This window comes from Alligator sinensis, unplaced genomic scaffold (genome assembly GCF_000455745.1).
Source record: "Alligator sinensis unplaced genomic scaffold, ASM45574v1 scaffold1_1, whole genome shotgun sequence".
Classification (NCBI taxonomy): Eukaryota; Metazoa; Chordata; order Crocodylia; family Alligatoridae; genus Alligator; species Alligator sinensis.
Window position 1 is genome coordinate 84,352 of NW_005842556.1, and position 20,010 is coordinate 104,361.

At 43.4% G+C, this 20,010-nt stretch overlaps 1 protein-coding gene and 1 long non-coding RNA gene across 3 annotated transcripts; both read right to left on the bottom strand.

Annotated features, from left to right (window-relative positions):
* Positions 1–3,067: 3,067 nt before the first annotated feature.
* LOC102370739 (olfactory receptor 1019-like) lies at positions 3,068–3,997 on the bottom strand. The gene has a single exon (XM_014523986.1). It carries the CDS (start codon positions 3,995–3,997, stop codon positions 3,068–3,070), a length of 930 nt encoding a protein of 309 aa, XP_014379472.1.
* A 10,406-nt stretch (positions 3,998–14,403) lies between these two features.
* Positions 14,404–17,284, bottom strand: LOC102368978. Of its 2 annotated transcripts, none has more exons than XR_324817.1 (3): positions 17,209–17,284; positions 14,876–15,007; positions 14,404–14,481 (listed from the first exon to the last, which is right to left on the bottom strand). It is a non-coding gene; the product is annotated as an uncharacterized LOC102368978 (long non-coding RNA). The 2 variants fall into 2 exon arrangements; XR_324818.1 differs by lacking the exon at positions 17,209–17,284 and adding an exon at positions 16,117–16,193.
* Between the last annotated feature and the right edge of the window lie 2,726 nt (positions 17,285–20,010).

Here is a 20,010-nt window from a genome sequence, read left to right on the forward strand (position 1 = left end):
GGGGGGCGTTGTCCGGCGGGGGAGGGGACAGGACGAGCCCAGCCGGAGCGGCAGGGGCTCAGCTGCATTTTCCCCTGCCTGCACTGGTCAGTCCCGAGTGGCACACGGCTCATTTTAATGGAAGTGCCAAGATCCAATTTTGTTCTCATGACATCTTCACAACACTGAAAAGTGGAAAGCTATGGATTACATCCTATTTCATCTGTATATGTTTACATGGCACTTACATGGCCACCTAATTGTAGTGCAAAGAGAATCACTTATATGCATGCCTCCTGGAAAAAAATGGGGGAGGGGAAGGGCTCATAGTGTAAAGAGTAGGCCTGTGCAAAGCAGCTAGAATTCACTTTGGATTCGGCTGATTTGGGGGGCAGTGATTCGATTAGGTGATTTGAATCACTGTCCTGAACTGATTCAACTGAATCTAATTTGGAGATTCGGCCGCTGCTGAATTGGCCAAATATCCAAATCAAACAGGCCCCATCCCCTGCCTGCTCTCCCAGCCCCGTCAATGGCTGCCCCGCCTGGCCCAGCATCTCAGCTCTTAAAAAAAGAAAAAAGCCCCGCACCCTCCGGCTGCTGCCAGGTGTGGGGGTGATCCTTGCTGCTCCCCACTACTCTGCACTGAATGGGAGGCTCTGCCATGAGCCCCCAGAAGCCCTGACAGCTACTGTAGCAGCCAGTGAATGCGGGGCTTTTTTCTTTTTCTTTTTTAAAGAACTGGCAAGCTGGGGCTGGATGGGGCAGCCATTGATGGGGCTGGGAATGTGGGCAGGGGTGCAGGGATTCTCAGAGGGGCTGCAGGATCAGGCAGGAGATGAGGTCTGCTGGGGGTCCCCCCAGGGCCCTCTCTCCTCTCCTCCGGACCCCACTCCACTTACTGGCATGGAATCCAGGTCCAGCTCTCTGCAGCAGCAAGTGGGGACTGCCTGAAACTCCAAAGCTCTCCGAATATTTTCCAAATTGATTCAGAGAGATTTAAATCAATTCAGACCTTTTTATTGGTCTCCTGATTTGATTTGATTTGATTTGATTTGATTTGATTTGGATGCAGAGATTCAGCTGCCGAATAGGGCTGAATCTCCTTCAAATCTAATCAGCACTGGAAGCCTCACACAGCCCTAGTAAAGAACACATTAGAGGCCTTGGCAGAAGTGCCTTCATCTTGTATACATGCTCGATTATATAAAGGTTGGAATGAACTTTGGGTAACTTTGTAGAGAGACAGGTTTGCAAGTCCAGAGTCCAGGTGTTTGCTGATGTAAACAAGAAAGCACTGACTTGGGTATTTGTCTCTAGTCACACAAAAAAAGTGATTGAAACCCATTACCATAAAGAATAGAATGCATTGTTAAGACACAAAGCCTAACATCTGAGACCATCCCAGTTAAACCATCTTAGTCATTAATAATTTCATGTATATGATTGTAAACTTGGGGCAAGTGGGGAATCATGAACCTGAGCTGTTGGAAAAACTGAACAAGAGCTCAGAGTTTCTGCGATCTGATCTACACCCATTGTCCCAAGCATGAGTATGATTTAGCATCTCCATTGCCTGATCTGAATGCTCATTTAACTTATGTTTAGCTTTTCAATAAAATTATTATCTTCAGAAGAGACAGGTCGTCTCTCTCTTTATTCCAGGGCCCTGTCCAACAAAATAAACTCCCTTTGTCCCAATTTGGAGAATGAGGGCAGCATTGTTTAATTTTCTAGAAAGTAGCTTTAAAAAATTTCATAGATTCATAGATGTTAGGGTCGGAAGGGACTTCAATAGATGGGATCTGCCTAAGTGGGAGGCGGGGGGGCACACGTCCCGGAGATTTGTGCATGGGGTGGGAGTGGATGTGGGTAGCCTGCTGCAGGCTCAGTGTTCCCTGACCTGCTGCACTCCCCTTGGGGTCTCTGCAGCAGCGTGGGGTGGGGATTCTTAGTGCTGCTGCTGAAAGAAATAAAAACCTTTGGGTAATCCATGATAAAGAAATATCATTTGTGAACAAGTAAAAGTTTATAGCATAAATGGCTAGCGGTTCAAAACCCTCATGAGTTTAATATCTAAACTAAAATACCAAATTTATATTTTCTGATTAATAATATCTTACAATTTTTAACCTTGACCATGTTTTTAAGAAATAGACTCTTGATTCATGAAAACTTATGAAGAAGAATAGTGTATTAGATTAGACTAATGGGATCTGCCTAAGTGGGAATTGTGTACTTGAAAGTTTGGCCACATGCTGATGTGCCCAAACAATTACTATTGTATGCAAAGCTCTCTGTGAAAAATGTGACTTAATTTCTTTGGAAATAAGAGGCTTATTTTGATTATTCACAGACAGCACGCTAATGACATAGGGAACTCATTCCACTGTTTCATTCGTGTTTATTGATAGTGTTAGGCCTTGACTCTGTGCGGCAACCAACAAGTAGGGAGACAATGGATTAATGCATGCATCACCTGCACACATTGCTCATCAACAGCTTTATTCAAAATAAAGACAGTTTCAGGCAACCTTTAACAAACCAGGGAGCAGCCATGAACATTAGTTCTTTCCATATTTATATACCTTGGTTTATGCTTATTAACATTTACCCCACCTTTGTCCCTCCTTTGTTCCACCCTTATTCCTTCCCAACTTAAGCTCCACCTCTGTTTACTGTTTACTTTATTAGCATGGAATTGTCCATGCATTTTACTTATTTGCATGTCTTTTTACTATGAGCGCATGCCTAAAACCCTGAACCCTGCTTCTTTCGGTCACTTGCGGTTTCTTGATTTCTTCACCATCTCCAAGGTCTTGCTTCTGCTTTATCTCCTAACAATAGCAGTTGTTCTGCATCCTGTTCTTCTTACACAATGAGTTATATATCTTGCAATACTACTATATTGTTTGGCAAATGCTTGCCTAAGCATCTTGCAATGTTACTTTAAACATACCATTCTGCCTTGTGGTTAGCAGCTTGCTAGGTCACAGGTTATAGCCTTTTATTCAGCTGCAAATGCAATGCTCCCCAAGATCCAAATACAGTCACCCTAACAAATACAATTAATTCCCATTATTTGTGTTCATTGATTTCTTTTTATGGTTCTCCTAAAGGCCTCTTTCACTTCCTTGTTTCTTAAGCTGTAGATCATGGGGTTTAGCATGGGAATTGCAAGGGTGTAAAACACAGAAATTATTTTGTCCTGATCCACATAGGACTTTGAATTGGTCCGTAAATACATGAAAGAGCCTGTCCCATAGAGCAGGGTGATGGCCATCAAGTGGGAGGCACAAGTAGAGAAGGCTTTATGTCGGCCCATGGCAGATTTGATCTTGAGGATAGCAACTATAATGTAAATATAAGAGACAAATATGATCAGCAGAGTAGATGTTACAACCATAGCACAGCAGGTAAAATGAACAATGTCAGTGATATAGGTGCTGGAACAGGACAAAGTCATGACTGGGGGTCCATCACAGAAGAAATGATCAATGATGTTGGAGTCACAGAAAGACAAGCGAAATATGAATATGGTCTGAATTGTTGAGTTCAGACAGCTGACAAAATATGAACCAACCACTAACATGACACAGAATTGCCTGGACATAATGACAGTGTACAGTAATGGGTTGCAGATGGCTGTGAATCGATCATATGCCATCACTGCCAACAGGTAGCATTCACAAGACACGGCGATGCAGAACAAAAAGAACTGAATAGCACACCCAGCGAGTGAAATGGCTTTCAGCTCCCCAGCTGAAGTCATCAATGTGCTAGGAGCTATGATGGTGGAATATCCAACATCCAAGAGGGCCAGATTGCTGATGAAAAAATACATGGGGGTATGAAGCTGGGAGTCAGTCCTGATTAATACAATCAAAGTAAGGTTCCCCAGCATTGTCAGCAGATAGATCATGAGAAAGACCACAAAGAGGAAGATCTGCAGCTTTGGATTGTCTGTGAATCCCAAGAGAATGAACTCAGTTATTGCAGTATGATTTCTGTCAATCATTTTTCCAAGCTGTGCTCTTCTTTGCAGATGAGCCAGTAATGATTACACTGAAAGAGGAGACAAAAGAGAGACAGGTATCATCACCTAGATTCAGATACAATCATATAAGGCTCTTGGTGCTATCTTTTAGCAATGTGACCTTTGCAAACCAAAGAGCTACTTCATGTGAAAAACAGCATGAAGTACATGGATATGCACATTTTTTTTAATGGAGTCAGATTAGGAGCTATAGAACTTAGAAACCTGATAGGCAGGACAGGCTGTAGCAAAAGATCTTCACTGAGCATGCTGAGAAACTAATGTTAAATGCTGAGCCTCTAGAATTTGTGGGCCAGCAGTTTTCATCTTTTTGCATGACTTACCTTCTGGTTTCACACATACATAGGTCATTCTTGAAACTAACCTTAGTTCTCTAGCTCTGCTCCTCCTTTAACACTTGACTTCAGTCTGAATTCTACAAGAGAAGGTCAATGACAGAGCGTAGGTTTCTATCCCTGATTTTTGAAGAAAGCTCCGTTTATTTCAGAGCACAATATCATACCACCTTTTATTTCACTTGATCATCCTATATTGAATACCAAAACATGCAAACCCATTTCACTATGGAAGTGTGCCAATATCTATAGCCCCAGACACTTAGATTCTGCAACACGACCTAAGAATTCTACTACAGCCAGGATCCAAAATCGCAGTGCACTGCTCATGCTAACAAACAGTCATCAAAGTCTATCACCTTAAGCCACCCATTTATTCTGAAGTCAAGCAGCTTGGAATCACTATGGCTTTTCCCCCAGCCCCAGCCACACTCCTCCTAACTCACATGTGAGTTTACTCTGAATAACTTTTGAACTATTGTCTTCCTTCTGGACATTAGATGAGACCATACCCGAGTGGACGGTATCAGTTAAGTGAGGATCAGAGCTATGCTGAGATCCGTGAGTATGCACAAAAAAATAATATGAACCATAACATATTCATATCAAATGGCTTCTTCAGTGAGACTGGGTGTTGGAAATCCCATGAAGAAACAACCTCAAATGTGCACCACTATTTCATCACTGACCCTAGGTGAGTGCATTCTTTAATGACAATACAAGCAAGTTTGTAGATTTTTAAGCAATTTGAAAACTCACTTGTTAAATAGCAGGTCTGACCTAACTCTAAACACAATAAATTTAAAGTTATGAAAAAGATTTTCAGCAATGTAAATGATCATTGATTTCACTGCACACTTACATACAGATTTGAGGTGAGGAGTTATAATGTTGTTAAACGTGTTACCTAGGTAAAAATCACTTACTTAATGCACAAACTCAGAGACACTGGCTTTGTTTCCTTCATCAACAGGCTGCTCTACACAAGAAAAGACTACTTTTTATTGCTGTGAATGAACTTTCCATGTAAGTTTTCTCCAAACCACAATAATTTCCAATTGCCAAAGAGGAAAGAAGAAATATATTTTGTGTGCTGGAGCCAAAGCAATAAAAGCTGACCTTGGAAAGATAGTGTCTCTTGTCCCTGACCTAAAGGAGATTGTGTTTGGAGGATAGTAAATGTGTTTATTTTTTTAGTGATACTTTGGGACGAAATCCCTGGACACACCAGAGTCTGAATACCAAACAAAAACACATGGGATTATTAAAATATAATTTCTATCCCTTGAGATAGAACGTGTTCTTTTTATACTTATATGAATCTCATGGTCCATTTACTTTTCTTATGTTTTCTGAATTTCACAGATAATTGACCTAGCTTTATGAGTGAAGAAGTTGAACACTCTCTTACTACATGATTCCCTGCAACAGATTCAGTGTGTGTCATGAGGAGGAAAACAAATCCATTAACCTCAACCACAGCAGTTTCCTTTCAGGATTTCGACAAGTGTAGGAACATAGCTGGAAATGTGACACAGACAATATAGGAACTTAATTTCGACAAGATTGTAGTTATTGGAGGAGAAAACTTGGATTTTTAAAGAAATCCTAAAACCCCTTGGAAATCTCCATTCATGTATTTCCACTGCTGTTGTTGTCCTAAGCATTGTTTGGGTCCCAAAATGCCTTAGTTAAATTGCTAGCCTGTCAAATATACACCGGCACTGAGTTCCTTGTTATCCAAGTTATGAATACCACAATTTTTTATTCATTTTTCCTCAGGTGGAGGACTGTATAGATGCTAGGATCTTCTTGTGGGATATGAAACAACAGGTGCACACATGAAAAGACTGTTAAGGATTCAAATACTCCAGAAAGAGGTTACCTAAGATAATCTCTTGCCTAAGATAACCTAAAGAACTTTATCTTATTGCAAATGTTGCAAAGTCCTAGCTAATGCAATCATATAGAAATGTAAACAGCTCATCTCTTAATAATAAAGAGTTATAGCCTTCATTATTTCAAGAAAAAGTTGAAAATATGATCAGAGCATGACTCCATTCCTTTAACAAGAAGATGAGAAAAATACATTGTAATAATAAAGTCTTTGTTTTTAACTGGTCTCATGCAGAACGCTGAGATTTCATCATAGAACTGATCAGTGCAAGAGGTACAATCACCTAAGACTAACATGAAAGAGGTATGGATACATAGGGGTTAGAATGGGCTCAGTAGTATGGTTTACTCCATAACCGTGACAGATGAATGACAGCAGGTAAATGCTCCAATTGTAAAACTAATTGCCCTTCCTTTAGACTACATCTAAGGAGTATAGAGAAAAAGTTTTGAAAAAATGGGGCTGTAACAGGGGGTCTACTGGGAGGGCCAATTTTCCCTTGGACCATCCACCTGTTTCTGGGCCAACCACCCACCTTCTGGCCTGTCACATCTTCTTGTCAATTAATTAATTAACTTAATTAGGTGGGAGGTTGCCCATTTCTCACCCCAATGCCAGGGAGCACTAACTACGACTCCTTTCCTCCCATACGCCACAGCCCGAGCCTCGCAGATGGTATTTATAAATTCCTCTTTATGTTGGGGTCTCAGCTGCTGTGGGCTTACCCCCTTCTCTCTAGCTAGGCCTGTCAGCCACAAAAAAAAAACACAAAATACACCAACCCACTAATTGGGGCTTGGCTCCAAGGCTCTAGCTCTCAAAACTCACTCAGGCCTCTGTGCCCTCTCTGGCCCTGGGGCCTGCTCACCCCCGAATACTGTGCCCTCTCTGGTGCTGGGGTCTGCTCACCCTGAATACCATGGCTTCTCTGGCACTGGGATTCACTCACCCCAAATACTGCATCCTCTCTGGCACTGGGGTCCGCTTGCCCCAAATAACGTGCCCTCTCTGGCGCTGGGGTCCCCATGCTGCAATGAGCCCCCAGTGAGTCCTCCTCCTTCCCCAAATAGTCTCAGCCCGGTCCTCTGGATTATTAACATCCAACACAAAACATAGGCTTCTATGACCATACAATGGAAAAATGATAAAAAAATAGGAGAGGCAACGTGCCTGCTTACTTTAGGTGATCATGTGTCTGGCTCACAGTGTGGTGTACTCTTCCAGACGAGGCTGCAGCCATGGCACCATGGTCATCAGAAGTCCCCTTCTCTGCTGCCCCTCTGGTCTTCTCAACTCACTCTTATAGGGTTCTGGCCTTCCCCTTCCTGTCATCTGACCAGCTGGCAGGCCTGAGCCTTAAGCCCACCTGACCGGCCGGCCATGACTGGAAGGTTCTAGATTTAAAGGGGCCACCCTGTCTCTTGGTAACAGGGCTAGAGTTCCAAGTTAAAGGGGGTTGGAACAGTAGAGAAAGTTCTGTTGATATTTTATTACAAAATGATGTCATGAAATAGAAGTCATAGTCTGCCTCCTATTCGAAGACTGGTAGGGGCCAAGCGAAAGCACCATGATCTGGTTACCCATAACAGCTGAACAGTGCTTGGAAAAATGTCAGTGGAACAGCCATAGGAAGAAAAGGAGGAAGGAATGTTTTACATTCTTAATGTGTCAGAGAGAAATTAGTGCAATGAAGTCACAAAAGTGCAAAAATTGGATAGGCAGGAGCTAAGCTTGCTTTTTCCCTTCATCAAGGAAACAGGCTGCTTTATAAAAAGTGGTGAACTGCCACCCAAAAGGACGTTGGCAGAGAAAAAAAAAACTGTCAGAAAAGCACAAAAAGGTTTCTCTTTCAACACTTCTAGCATATTAAGAGAGACCGTAATAGCCCTAACTGAAATCCACAGGGACATCTGCCTTCCTGGGAATTTGGAGGATTGTAAATTATTCATTTTATCTTCATAGAACACACTGAAATTACCCTAACATAGATAGGTGGCATGGCCCAGAGCGAGCCCTTACCTGAGGCAGCATAACTTTGAGACACTGAGAGGATAGTTAGCACAAATTAACAGGCTTTAACATTTGGACACTCACATTTTAAGTGCCTTTTGCATGGTCTAAGTCTAATGTGTAACTTCACCCAAAGATGGAAGATGTGCAACAGTATTCAGCACTCACCATTTACTAGAAAAATACCTTCCTATCTATCAACCACTTAAAGGCCTCTTTCACTTCCTTGTTTCTCAGACTATCGATTAAGAGGTTCAGCATCAGGATTGCTAAAATATAAAACTCAAGACATGATCTTGGCTTGATCAACAGAGAGTACTTTGAACGAGGTGGTAAATATATGAAAGAGCCTGTTCCATAGAGAATAGCAACAGTCAAAAAAATGAGATGCACATGTAGAGAAAGCTTTGCACCTGCCCTCCATGGAGTTGATCCTCAGGACAGCAACTATGATGTATACATAAGAGACAAAGATAACAAGGATAGTAGAAGTTACAACCACTGAAGTGCATGGTAAATGAATGATGTCAGTGGTGTGAGTTTCAGAGCAAGACAGTTTCAAGATAGAAAGTATATCACACAAGAAATGACCCATGATGTTTGAGTTTCAGAAGGACAAGTGAAATATGAATGTAGTCTGAATCACTGAGTTCAGGAATCTTATGAAGTATGACCCAAGTAGCAGGAACACACAGAACTTCTTGGGCATAATGACAATGTAGAATAACACGTTACAGATGGCTGGGAATCAATAATATGCTATCGCTGCCAAAGGTAACATTTTCAGGACAAAGCCATGCAAGAAAAAAAAAAGAATGACAGCCAGTGAAAAAGTTTTTTTCTTAGTCAGCATGTCTACATAAGACGCTAATTGTGCAGTAGCCTAACACCACTGTGCAGTAGCGCACTGTGCAAAAACTATGCTAATATCTGTGCAGTGGTATTAGGCTATTGCACAGTTAGCATCACTAAAAAAACATGTGCCGGCACTACTACACAGTAGCACAAGTTACTGTGCATTCATTTAGTACTTGATTATCCAAGTACTAAACTTAATGCACTGTAACTACAGTGCATTAATGAACATGTAACATGCCTGTGACTAATGTGACAGTGACAGTGGAGTAGCCAGCATCCAATAAGGCCAGGTTGCTGATAAAGAAGTACATAGGGGTGTGAAGCTGGCTCTAAATACTGATTAACATAATTCTAAAGTATCCCAGCAAGATGAGCATGCAGACAATGAGTAAGACCACAAAGAGGATGATTTACAACTTTGGGTTGTCTGTGGATCTCAAGAAGATAAATTCTGCCACTGCAGTGTGATTTCTACCAGTCATTTTTCCCCAACATGCTTTTTCTGAAGATGAGAAAGTGAGACTTGCACTGAAAGATGAGATAAATAAGTTCTGAGTATCAACACCTGCAAGGAACTCTGACTCTCACCTTAAATTCAGTATAAATTCAAATATGCAGCTTTCTACAACTCTCATATATGCTATATTTCTCCCTGTTCCATCCTCTAGTGGCTGTTTCAAACAGATGTTTATCATTGTATATAACTCATGAAACTATTCCTTTAGTTCAGTTAGGAAAGGTTCCTGCTCAAAATTCAAGTTCAGTCCATCCTGCCTCCCCCTGATTGCTCTGCATAACAATGGTATTTTTAGGGCTAGAATCTAATAAAATGAGCCACATCGGTTAGCACCATTCCTGAAAAATGGGTCTATGTACAGCAGAATACTATGTAGTGTGAGAAACAAAGTGATACTCAAAATCCATGCATTTATCATGGCTTCTAAATAGCTATTTTCTTGTTTTTAGTTCTTTCCCCCCCCCCCTCCCCCCTCCCCAGTTACTAATAAAGAAAGGGGTTGAGATGCCAAATTATAGGTAGGAGATGTTTACTGAACATACCAAGAGTCTAAGGTAATTTGTTAAATCTTTAGAGTTTGTGTGAAAACAATCTGATCTCCCCTCTTAACTCTATGGATACACACCTTTAAAACCAAGAAGCACAACATGAAGTACAACATAACTTTTAAAGGTTTGGGACTGAAGATATTGGAAGACTGTCACAGCCTGTACTGTGCATATCCTGCACAATCTGCCATGCTGCTGCTGCTCAGCTTGGGCATTCGTCCTTGTCTGGTGTTCCACATGAGGATACAAAAGACAGAAGGCAGATATTTCATTCTCTTTTACATAAAAATCCTTTAATGATTTTATTCACCCTTTTATTTTTTTCTCATTAGTAAAACCATGAGTGAGTTACATTTCTAGAAATCTAAGCATTTACAGTGCTTCCCCGCCCCCGCCAGGCTGGAGGACATTCAGCAGACAGGGGACCCTCAACACCATTTGGGCACTGACCCTACAGTTTGTAGCAGTCACCCCTGCACAGCAGGGACAATTAACGGAGGATCTTTTTTTTTTTTTTAATGAGAAAAAGACATGTAACTGAAGCACAATTTTAATGTTGAATTACAGTTTAGAAATTCATACAGGTCCGGAATTTATGTCTTTTCTTTCTACACCCACCAGATGCAGACACTGAGCAGGCCGGTGACCCCACCCACTTTGTTTTACATTCACATTTGCATCAATTAATAGCTTTTAGTTAGTCACAACTAGCATGAACTAATTAGAATATTTTAACTAGAGCAAAAAAGACTTACTTTTCTAATTTTGTTCAAGGTTTTGTTTTTGTGTGGTTTGTGTTTTTGCCTTTGTGTTTCATGAAACTAGCCAATTGATTCACTAGCACCTTGACACTGGCAGTATTTCTCCTTGAATCTTTATATTTGCTTTTGTCTTCATGTTATATTGTGTTTATGTTTTTTGCGTTTTTGTGGACGTGCTTTTTGTGTGTTTGTTCTCATTCTTTCTGTGCTTGTGTTTCTGTGTTTTCAATTTTTTCCTTGCTTGTGTCTGTGTGATTGTATGCTTTGTGAATGTTTATGCTTGTATGCTTATTTATAGCAGTAGTCGCTTCATCAGAATGTATGGGGACATGTAGTGCTTATACAGAGAGAGAAAAATGGAGGACCAAGTTAATACCTGCCCAACCCTCATACACAGTTTGTTGTACTGCCCCTGCAGTAGTGGTGATGCACATGCCACCACCACCACCATCTCCGGCCTATGTGCTCCCCCTCCAATCCACAGCCCTGCGCCCAGCCCCCTGCTCGAAACTGGGCAGTGCAACATCAGGAGAAGCAAATAGATGGTACCAGACAATGGGGAGGAGGGAGGGCCTTTGCTTACCACTCCAGATGCTAAGACCCACTGGGCAGTAGGGAAGAGGGAGGGCCATCACCCACCATTCCAACTTGAGCAAGCTGACCAGACCAGAGGTGATTGCACTCCACAAGCTACAAAATAATGCAATCATTACTATGACACGGTGGCTAGAGCAGACAGCAAGGGAGGGAGGCCGACAAAGGCAGCCACCTGAGATATTATTATTATTATTATTATTATTATTGATTCCCATTAGGAAAAGACATCACCCCAATACCAATACTTCATTCTAATTCTATTGCTGTACCTGCAGGACAAAATGTACAGAGTGCTCAACAGTCAGCTTTTTGTCACCAGGCACCCTTAAATGACTTTGTGCTCTTTTGTATCTTGAGAGTACACTGAGCTCAAGAAGTGAAATAGAGGCAGGTGTCTGGATGCTTTATACCAGTAGAGCATGCAACAATCAGATATTGGAGAGTACACATCAGTCATATACTACAGAAAATACAATGAAGTTAAAAAAAAACTTTAATTAAAACAAAGGAACATTGCAATCAGCATCTTTCAAAAAAGTTAATGAAGCACATTTGACTAAGTAGCTGCTTGGATTGCCTGAACATTTGTCATTTTTCAGCATTTTAAAATCTTGCACAGTGTAGACCAGGGACTGAACACTAGTCAGCCCTGGAAGTAGGACACACAGAGCATGCTTCACAGACAGTTCTTACGCTGACCAGAGACAAAATCATTCTAGTTATTGATAAATACTAGTATGTTAATATTAAAATGACATATACATTTTACAAATTTAAAATTATTACTTCATGTGCATGTTTATTTGCTGAAATAGTCACACAATATGGGCCCTTTTATGTCTGTTTTGAAACGATGTACATTGGGGCAGAGAGGGGAGTACTTTTTAAATACACTGTTTACTACCATTAGCACTAATCATCATGTTCAATTTTTTTAAGAGTATTATGAATCTAAAGATAATACTTATTTCAGTCTTGGAGGCAGACAGGGATACCAGTAGCGATTAGCACCTGCCAGTGAGACACTGCCAGCATTGCCAGTTGAGACAATGCAACTGTGTAGAAGGAAGTTGTGTCAGGCATTGTTCTCAGGCTTTGTAAGTTGTCTGCGTGCTTCTCTTCTGTGGTGGCTGTGGCTGTTGTCACCAAGGGGAATGGCAGCCAGCATATCAATTGGAGATGAAAGGTCAAGAAGGAATTGCGGGGGAAGGGAGAGCAGACAGAGCAGAGGAATTTGTATTCAAAAACCAACATGAAGTGCCTCCTGCCCTGCACTTATGTATACTGTTCACCGACTAGCAAAGAGAGCCGACTAGCTGTGAAGGAAGCCATAGCAAGCAAGGTGGTGCTGAGTGGGTGGCCACAGCCCAGCCTGGGGGTGGGGGAGGAGGGCAACTCACGCTCCTGTATAAAGGTGCTGGTTGTGGAGGATGCCATGATGACCTCTTTCAACTCCCACATCAGTTCTCATTCTGCACTTGAATGCTGCACTGCATCCAACTTCAGCGTGCACTCTTCTTGACCACTGCACCCACATTCCTGTGCCCCTCAGGGGCATATCTCCCCAGTGGGCTGAGTCCTTCTCCTCTAGTGTGCTGTTATCTCTCATCCACCTCAAACCTCTCTCATCAATACAGTGTATGCACACCCTGACCACTGCTCTCACAATTAATAGGGCTTGAGAGGTGCAGGAACCTCCTCCCACCACCATTCCTCATTTTGGTATAAAAAAACTCCAGACAGGATGGTGCTGGGCTGGAAAAGAGTGTGAAAACCCTGTCCAAAAAGAGTGCCAAAACACTGTGCAAAAAAATGTTGGAAAACACTTTGCAGGCGGCAGCACCTTTGGGTAGCTTTGCAAAGTGTGTGGGTGATATGGGGGAAGGGAGCTGCAATGCTTGATGCCAATGTCCAGGGATGCTGGCAAGTCAGACTTGTCAGGGGAGAGGCTGCCAGCCCCTTTTTTTACCTTTCCACGAAAGATTTCCCACCCCTCCTCAACCCATGCCTCATGCAACAAGCACCCAGAAAAAGCAGCTGGAATAACTGTGGGAAAAGACTTGGCAGGGGCTTTGAAAAGTGGGTGATGCGGAAAAAGGGAGCTGCAAGGCTTTTGATATCTCCACACCTTCCCTCCCGCCACAACACCACCACTGGTGATGGTCTGAGCCAATGCTTAGGTTTTGTTGTTGGCACACACACCAACCAACCAACCACCCCTAAGTACTGTGAGCAGAGATTTTGCTGGTCCTTCTAATTTAGGGAGCTAGATGCAGAACAATAAGATAACATGAGGTTTTATTGTAAGGAGCACCAGTGTTGAAGCCATCGGTTACTTGGGCTTCTTTGCCTTTACCCCACCATCACCCAGAACTGGACCTGACTCCCTGAACTGCAGTGGTGGCTGCCTGGCCCTGCTAGCACATGTGCACCCCTCTGCTGACTCCACTGCATTTGGGGGAACAGGCTCAGCTGTAATGCTCTTGGCTACCTCCTGGAGAAAGGTAAGCTGAGTGGAGATACTTTGCCCTTTCTGGGGAGGTACCCACTTTTAAAAGATATGTTTTGGCAAGTGCTACAGGACATCACTTATCAAGCCTTGTGCCCTCTTGGCATTAACACAGCACTGCATGGAGATGTCCATCAACTGGCCCTTGTGGTATAGCACCTTCTTGTGGGAGGCAATTGTGTTGTCTGCAAGTCAGTTCTCCTGGACCTTATCACAATGAATCGACTCCCAGAGTTCGTCCCACCAGAATTCTGCAGCTGACACTCTGGGTCATGATGACTCCACCAAAGCCTCCATCATACTTTTTGGGGACCATTGCTGCCTGCAGCAAATATCGCTTGAGTGTTTTGCTGTAGTGTGAGCTGAGGTCTGAGGTTCGGGGGCATGTGACTGACTGGCATCGGGAGCAGCAGCTGGTAAACAAATGAAAAAAGTGTTCCTGGTTTGGTCACATATACTTCACTCAAGCGTTCAAGAGGACGATGATGAATCTTTACCACCACCACCACCACCCCCCTGCCACATCCCGCACTGAAAAAAATGCTTGCAGGCATGAAAACAAACCCTGTAAAAGTGGAGCACCGTTCACATTCCCCAAAACTTACAAGTCCCTGTTTGGAATGCGTTCGGCATCTGTTACATTACCAGTTATCCAACCCCAAAAGAGAATGGTGTGTACCCTTCATCCACCTCCAAAAGATCATGGAGAACCAACTCCAGCGATACATGTATTTCTCCCACCCACCCCACAAACCCAAATTAAATGAACCCGAGCAGTGCTTGCCAGTCACATTCCAAGATACTTACAAGTCACTGGCAGTGCATCTTCTTGGGTCTCAGAAACAAACAGATGTTTGAGTGCAGGGAGGAGAAATGGTATTGGAAGCGGTTTCTTCCCTCTTATCCTCCTTCTCCTTGTCATCTGTGCTAGTTGGTGGACTTAGAGAGGAAACTGGGGTCAAGGTCAAAGTGTATGGAGTGGTGGGGGGTGTCAAGTGGGGCCAGATGGGGAGTGGGGGTCACAGGGCCAGACGTGAGGCTCTGTCCTCTCCTGCCCCCTCTCCATCACTCTTGATGGACAATTTGTTAGTCTTGTAGTAAATGTTCATGGCACACATCTGCTTTGGCAACACAGCACCAACCTCCCACCCACTGGTCCACCTTCCTGCCACCACCAACAGCTGCAATTGCGAATCACTCGGGGCGGTACCCACTACTCTCACCCCTGTATATTTCTGATATGATATATACAGTTTTAAAAAATCCATACATACATTTATATTACTTTCCAACACGGGGGAGGGGAGGGAATTATGCACATGACTTGGCATTGGGATCACCACGGGATCGCCTACTGGAAACCAGGTGGAGCCTAGTGGGATGCAACTGGGGTGCGGGTGGCAGGATTTGGGGTGAACATGGCTTGGTGGGGGGGTGGAGGGTGCTTAGTGTGGAGTGGGGACTGTGGAGGCTGTGAGCCTCCTGCTGTAATTCAGTAGGAAAGACATTACTGGGGGTAGATTGGTATTTGGCTTCCCCTGCTGGAATTGTACATGGGACTTAATTAATTTGAAAGCGCAGTGCATGCAAACACAAACTCAATGCACATTTGTCTTCAGAGAGGGATTTAGGGATGATTTATAAGAATTTAAGTATATGGCTTTGTTATTATAATAGCTAATGTAGAGTAATCACTGTTATTGGAATGGTTATTATAGGCATGTGCTAATGCAGTACAGCTCTAAGGAAACAAATGTGAAAGCAACATAGTAGGCCTAAGTAAGTAGTGTCTTGATGAACCTTTCACAACAATTAAGAAATGATCAACGGATGGTAAGCTTCAGATGAAAATGAAACGCATACAGACTGTTTCATCACTTTTACCTCCATTTCCTCCTATACGTTTCAGCACTCTGTCACTACAGGGTTGTTTTTTTTTCTGGACTGGATTCTGTTATATATTCTAGACACGTTTAGTTTGGCATAGAGCCAGGCCCCATCCCCTGCCTACTCCCCCAGCCATAATCTTGCTCCAATAAAATGTTCACCTGAGCCCCTGTATCCAGTTTGAATGGAATCATTATCCCATGAACTTGCAGTGGCAGGATCCAATCCTTCTCAGTAGCTCTGCTTGATTCTACTGTATCTATATAATAATCTCCCTCTGGAGTAACTTCAGCTGTATGCATCTGGACTGTATGGACTTGTACCTTGCAACATTTGGAAAAATGATTATTCTTACCACAATTAAAACAGCTTTCCTAATGCAGCACATTGTTTGGAGCCATGCTGCATTCCACACTGGCTGCATGCTTGCCTGTACTCCATCTGCCCCTTAGTAGTAGTTGTGGTATCTGGGGCGACATCCATTTGAAGTGACCTTTTCTGTCTGTCTTTACTATATATTGCATGGAAAATGCCCTCAGCTGCATTCAGCTTTTTGGCCTGAGCCTTCACAGTTTCAGCTGCTCTACAAATCTGTATAATTTTTTCTACAGATAGGCCTCCTTCCCGTAGCAGCTTCTCTCTTAATCCATTGTCTATAATGCCACAAATGATTCTATCCCTGATCAGAGAATCTGTTACATCCCCAAAAAGACAGGTCTTACCAAGCCTTTTTAACTTTATGATATAGTGCTCTATATTTTCATCTGGTTTTTGTGCGCACATAAAAAAAGTATGTCTTTCAAAAGTCTCATTGCATTTTGGCAATCTTCTTCAAATTTATTTAATATCTCATTTAACTTCTTGTTTTGGCCTGGAGCAAATCTAAAGTTGTTGTACACCTCAAGCACTTCTTCCCCTACCACATGCAGGAAAATGGATGATTCAACTTTATCAGTTTTCTCTTCTGCTTCTATAGCAAATAAATTCAACTCAAACCTTTATCTAAATTTTCTCCAATTCTAAGCTATATCGCCTGACAAAGGAAGGCACGAAGGGGCTTGTAGCGCATCCACGTTTAACTGTGTCTCTGAGCTGGTTACACTTCTGCCTTGCAGAGGCCCTAAATTACCAGCTTTCTGCTAGGGATAACACTGCAGATCCATCCAATCTTCCCCATTCACCACTCTGACACCATGTTATGATTTAGGTCCCGCAGTGAATAAGGACAACTATGAATGAGGAAGAGAACAGACCTTTAATGATACCACAGCATGGGGTTCCTGCAGTATAGACCAGGTGGCTGCCCCCATCTTAATTTCTCCTTACTCTCCAGGGATCATGTTCAAATTCCTCATGTGATAAGACATTCCCTTGTAAGGGACTGTCTCACAAGTCTAACCTTTATCACTACAGTTTTGGCCTCAAAGGAGATCATGTTTAGAGGCTCTTAAGATTGTTTATATACTTGTTTAAGTGGTATTCAGGGATGAACTCCTTAGAGGAGTAAGGCATTCAGAGGTCATGCTGAGTGCAAACAAGATTTTTAAAACATATTTTGTTTCTCCTAGTGATAACTGCACATAAATGTGCTGTCTCCAAAATGTGTGCAAATTTCCAGAATTTTTGTTTGTTTGTTTGTCTTTTTAATGCTTTACTAAGTTTCAAATAAAAGTGGCCCCTCAGTCCCAGCATCTACCAGGTAATTCTCCTGCTCGGGAAGTGCAAAACATATAGCATGGAAAAAAATAATCAGCAAGCTAATTTGTTTCTTTTCACACTTTGACAATGACCACTGAATTGCTAAAATCTGATACCATTTTGAGATGCATACAAATAAAGCTTTCAAAATAGTCAGGATAAACACTTTGTATCGAAGGTTTGGGATTTTTATGAGACTCTCAAAGAGTTGCAGGGAGAATCCACGTTGGACCTTTGACATCCTTCATTTAAGTGCTGCAACACCTTAATACAAATTACCTAGTCCAAGAAGGACAATCCAAGTAAAAAAGGATTAGGCAGCTAAACTCCCGGGGCAGTCAATAAGAAGAGTTAAGCACCACCACAAAGTGGGATTCAGAGAGCAAGGGGAACCATATATAGCAGGTCTAATCTCCCACCCCTAGCACTTACATCAGGGCTACAAAGAAACTGTTTCAATACATTTAGGTTCCAGACCTTTGTCACAGTACTTACAATTGCCTGGATTGTTAGAGACCTAGGTTTTAGACCCCATTTCTCAGGGGGAGTTCAAATTCAAATATCCAACTTTGGGCTTTGTTATATGTTATACTTGTCATGTGTTAGGGCTTTGTTATACATTACACTGTGAACTGCACAAATGTTGATCAGTGTGGGCACTTGTACACGTAATGACAATTGCATGTTTTTATGGCTTCTGTCACATGTTACATGTATGGGGTTGTTTTTTATGATTTGAATGAGTTTATGTTGCAAAAAAACCCCACATCTGCATATTGTTTAGTTTGCAATGTAGCTACCTGTAACACTGCAGCCTTTAATCTGACAACTCACCCTGGCCATGGGAGAAGCAGGCTGAAGGCAGAAGTGGTAAGGGGCCTGATCCTTTTTTAAATTTTTTTTTGCGGAGCATGCCTACCACAGCTCAGAGGTGAGATGCCAGCAGGCTGAATGGCTCCTGAGCTTTGGGGGACCCTGGTCCTTCCCTTCATGGCATTATTGTCCCCTGGGGGTGCCCAAGCAGGCTGCTAGTGGGCCAGGGGCTACCCCAGCTTGGAGACTCCAAATCCAATGCTTCCTTGAGCCCTCTCGTGCTTCCAGCATGCTGTGCACTGTCTCTATCACCTTCCCTAGATGCCAGGACACACAGCTGCTCTCCCACTGCTTCCCTGCACTGCCCCAGGGGCAAGAAAGCCCATTATCAGATGGTCCCAGCTGGTGGGAAGGCAGCAGGGGCATTGCATGGGATGCTGCTCCCTGGGTGAGTTCAGAGAACAGTCGCATCCAGTGGGTGCTGCCTCTAAGCTGGGGAAATATCTGGCCTGCTAGCAGCCCGCTAAAGCAGCCCCAGGGTGGTGTTACCACCATGGAGAGAAGGACTAGGGCCCCCCGCAGCTCCGGGCCCACCAGCAGTTTGCCCCCCAGCCACAGGCAGGCTCTGCAGGAAAAAGAAAAAGGATCAGGCCTCTCCCTCCCCCCCACATTTTGTCCCCCAGCCTCAGTCCTTTCCTCCACAGTGGTGGCACCCCCTGGGGCTGTCCAGCACCTGCCAGTTCTAACTCTTCCCTGAGCTTGCCCAGGGAGCACCACGCTCTGCACTGTCCCCACCAGGGAAGAGGCTGCCTTGCCCTGGGGCAGTACAGGGAAGTGGCAGGAGGGCACCTGGGTATGCTGGCAGCTGGAGAAGGTTGTGGGGATGTTGCACACTGTTCTGGAAGCCCAGGTGGACATAGGGAAGCATTGGGTCAGGTGCTTCCAAGCTGGGGTAGTCCCCAGCCCACTAGCAGCCCACCTGGGTGGCCCCAGGGGTAGCCACTGTTGCGTAGGGAAGGACCAGGGCCCTCAACAGCTCAGGGGCTGCATGGTCTGCTGGCAGCTCGTCCCCTGGCCATGGGAGAGGTGGGCAGGGTCTGCAAAAAATAAATAAATAAATAAAAAAGGATTGGGCCCCTCACTGTAACAGTGATGGAAGACCCTAAATTGAACTGGTGGGTTTTTTTAAATAAAAACCCACCATTTCAATTTATGGGACTAAACCCCTATCATGTATACAAGCACTCCCTCATAATATCTACACTAGATGCTGACAGCACAATAGCCCAATGCTACTGCACATCAGGCTTTGAGGCGTCAGCAGAGGCTAGCATGCCTGCAGTTTTGACCCCGCTGTGGCTTAACACTTACACGTGACATGAGTTTTGCTTTCTAGACTTTGGGGTGCAATTTCCCAAACTCCCTATACCTATGTCCTTGAAGCTTGGAAGGATTTATGCCCTCAGAAGGGGCTACCATTCTTCCAAGTTTCATCAAAATCAGGCCAGAAATGACAAAGTTATAGGCTGTTTCAACCTTCCCCG

Bases quoted from the DNA above. Each gene is read 5' to 3' on its own strand.
- LOC102370739 (XM_014523986.1), bottom strand. From the start codon at position 3,997: ATGATTGACAGAAATCATACTGCAATAACTGAGTTCATTCTCTTGGGA.